Source organism: Grampus griseus (genome assembly GCF_964374135.1).
Source record: "Grampus griseus genome assembly, chromosome: 4".
NCBI lineage: Eukaryota > Metazoa > Chordata > Mammalia > Artiodactyla > Delphinidae > Grampus > Grampus griseus.
The window spans coordinates 47,643,314-47,646,791 of NC_138997.1; the positions used below are offsets into that span (position 1 = coordinate 47,643,314).

At 48.0% G+C, this 3,478-nt stretch overlaps 1 protein-coding gene across 1 annotated transcript; it reads right to left on the bottom strand.

Annotated features, from left to right (window-relative positions):
- Nucleotides 1-377: 377 nt before the first annotated feature.
- LOC309821833 (growth-regulated alpha protein-like) lies at nucleotides 378-2,172 on the bottom strand. Its single transcript, XM_082653346.1, has 4 exons — nucleotides 2,028-2,172; nucleotides 1,810-1,933; nucleotides 1,624-1,707; nucleotides 378-1,045 (listed from the first exon to the last, which is right to left on the bottom strand). Exons 1-4 carry the CDS (start codon nucleotides 2,116-2,118, stop codon nucleotides 1,030-1,032), a joined length of 315 nt encoding a protein of 104 aa, XP_082509472.1. The 5' UTR covers nucleotides 2,119-2,172; the 3' UTR covers nucleotides 378-1,029.
- Between the last annotated feature and the right edge of the window lie 1,306 nt (nucleotides 2,173-3,478).

Genomic DNA, 3,478 nt, shown 5'->3' on the forward strand with positions numbered 1-3,478 from the left:
TCCTTTGCTCCCAGCTTCATTAAAAGGAAAAGAATTGCATAATTGTTTGAAAAACCACTACCATAACCATTTAATAGGAGCTCTTGTTGAAATATTGATAAAAATTCAACAGTTTATGAAGAAGTAGTTTTGAATAACAAATTGGTCAGTGTGAAAAACAGCAATATTTTATATAAAACTAGGATTCTCAAGGTGGTTGGGGAGGGTAGAGTGCCAAGTACTCTTTCCTGAGTAACAGAAAAGTAAGGGAAGTAACAGCCAGAAGCAGGCATAAAGTTAGGTAGAACCTAAGTCTAACTGTATAATACCTTGGGGGCACCTAGGAGGAACCAAAGATCAAGATGAATAAAACAAAACCTAAGCATGTTATTTTTTTTTGCAAAACCTTTATTTTCGTGGCATTTAAAAAAATTTAACAATAGTTTTAACTTCTCTGTTCCAAAACAAAGAGAAACACTATATAATGAACATTAAACAAGGCATTATGCCCTACAAGAAAGACATAAAATGTCCAAGGGAAGCTTCAACATAAAAATGTTGACCACATAAAGAGATCATTTCAATAAATAATAACTGACATTTGTTTTAAACAAGTACAAACATAGATGTGCACACACTTTCCCTGATTCTCATAGTGATCTCACTGTCCAATTGCGTGGATCCCCTCTTGCACCCACCCCCTCCACCTCTATCACAGTGCCTGGCACTTTATGGTCTCCCAATAAATATCAGTTTAATGAGACATTTAGAACCCGTCATCCTCATATTAAATAACAATCAGGACTGAGTTAAGTTTGATTAAACACATTGAAATCTTTAAATACTAACATGTAAAATATTAAAATGAGCTATAAAAATAAATAAATACATGTATAAATAAATAGAACTCATAATAAAAAATAGTCCAGCACATCAAGTCCCTTCTTGGTGTCCCCAGAAGCCAGCTGTTCTCTTCTTCATTTTCAGTTCCTACAAGAGCAGAGACCACTCTTCAGGAAATGCCCTATGAGCTTCTTACTTCTCTCTAGGTCAGTTGGTGCTGCCCCTGTGATGAGAAAAGGGTTAGTGTTCAGGTGCTGAAGAAAGCTGCTTTTCTCTTTCAGGCCCTTGAGGCTCGAGGGACTTCTGCATGTAGACCCTGGCCCAGCTCTGCACTCAGAAAAGGTTCCTGCTCAAAGGGGTTAAAGACCTTTCACAGGTATCCTAGACTTGACCTCAGGGAGGTCTCACTGAAAAGTCCCTGCTCTTCACTAGTAAGCTTCAGAGGCCCATGTTGCCCAAAACCAGAGGTTCCACATTCAGGTAGAAACCATTGAGGAATGGAGGTAAACAATGTTTGTTCCTTAATGGGTCCGAAGCATTTTACCATCCCTGGCTAAATCTACTTTATCTTTTAGGAACATACCCACACTCATTTGAATAGGGATGGAGAGGGGGATAAGGACAGAGAGCCCTGGAAATACCCTTCTGACACAGAGCACATCAAATTTAATGGGGAAATAATAATGATTTTCAGTCCTGCAACTAAACCATACGTTTCTCTAATAATATTTTCAGGAGGTAGATGCCAGTATTTGTGACCAATGGCTCTAGTTGCAAGTGGGAATAAAATCCATAACTCACTTGTTTAGCATCTTGTTGATGATTTTTTTAACCATGGGAGCTTCAGGGTTGAGACAAACTTCCTGACCAGCCTTGAGAGTGGCTCTGCAGAGAGAAGGGAGAATCCACGTGAGGTCGGGCTGGGGGTCGGGCTGGGGTCGTCGGGAAGGCGGGGGTGACAAGCACAGCAACAGCGGCGGCACTTACACGACTTCCGTTTGGCCGCAGTGGGGTCCCGGGGGCGTCATCTTCACGCTCTGGATGTTCTTGAGGTGAATCCCCTGCACGGTCTGCAGGCACTGGCAGCGCAGTTCGGTGACCACAGGCGCCCCTGCGGGGAGGACAGACTCGGTCAGGGGGCTGTCCCGGGATGGGCCCCCACCCGCCCCCGTCCCGCCCTGGGGATGCCGGGCGCCGGGTCGCACCTGCTGCGTGCCGGCCGGCGGCCACCAGGACCAGGAGCAGTAGCGCGGCGCGGAGGAGCCGGGCGGCGGCGGGGGTCGCGGCGCGGGCCATGGGGTTCAGCTCGGAGGGTCGCTGCCTGCGGCGGGAAGGCGGGCTGGAGGGCTGGCGGAGCGGATTCTGTGGCTCCCCGAGCCGGGCGAAGCCCTTTTATGCCGATCGGACAGGGGCTGGCAGCCCAGGGCCAGAGAAATTCCCCGACGCACGTGGAGTTCCCGGGTCCGGAAGGAGGGCGCGGCCCCGCGGGCCTCCCGCGTAATCCGTGCCCTCGGGGAGGGGGTGGGGTGTCGTCTCTGCGCTGAAATCCCCGCAGGGGGAGTGAGTCGCCAGCACCCCTGGGGTACCGCCTGCGAGGGCGGCCGTGGGCTCCTGGCCACCCCTGGTCGCGGGCGGTGAGTGTCAGACTGGTTAGACCAATATAGGAACTGCAGCACAACTTTAGGGCGAGAGTTAACTTCTTTTTTTTTCTAAATTTATTTGTTTATGGCTGTGTTGGGTCTTGGTTGCTGTGCACGGGCTTTCCCTAGTTGCGGCCAGCGGGGGCTACTCTTTGTTGCGGTGCGTGGGTTTCTCATTGCGGTGGCTTCTCTTGTTGAGGAGCATGGGCTCTAGGTGCGCGGGCTTCAGTAGTTGTGGCATGTGGACTCAGTAGTTGTGGCGCACGGGCTGTAGAGCGCAGGCTCAGTAGTTGTGGCGCACGGGCTTAGTTGCTCCGCGGCATGTGGGATCTTCCCGGACCAGGGCTCGAACCTGTGACCCCTGCATCCGCAGGCAGATTCTTAACCACTGTGCCACCAGGGAAGTCCAAGAGTTAACTTCTTCTAAAGACACTTCTGTTTTGGAGAGTGGAAGAGTTGACGCTGGAATGGCAGCCTTATTTTGTCTCTCTTCTTCCTCTTTAAGTTGGGTTTTGTAGATTTTATTTATCCCTGGAATAAACACACTCTTTAAAATTACATCTGTCATCTCAGTTTGTGTGTAAGAATGTTTGTCGAATTCTCGGAGTTTTAGGGTCTCAAATAAATCACACTTCATGCCATTGTTTTTACCAGGTTGGGCCTGGGGGTAGGCCATTGAACAGGTTAATTCACTGTTTATTTTAAGATTCAGTGTTGTAATCTCTTATCTGCCCTCTCTTTGAATTTCTGGAATTTAGTCATTACAGGAGCGCCACTTTTTGTTCTAAAGGAGGCTGTGTTTTCACTCATGACAGTTACTCGGGTGTTGAAAGGGGCTCAGGAGGTCCATTCCCCTTTTCTAGGCTTGTCCGTGGACAGAAAAGATCATAAACATCAGAAAGCTAGTACCTAGTGGTTCCTGACTTTACTATTGATGCAAGCAGCAAACAGATATGGTTTTCGACATACATAAGCACTAGCTTACTAGTATATTTCACTCCAGGTTGCCTGAATTT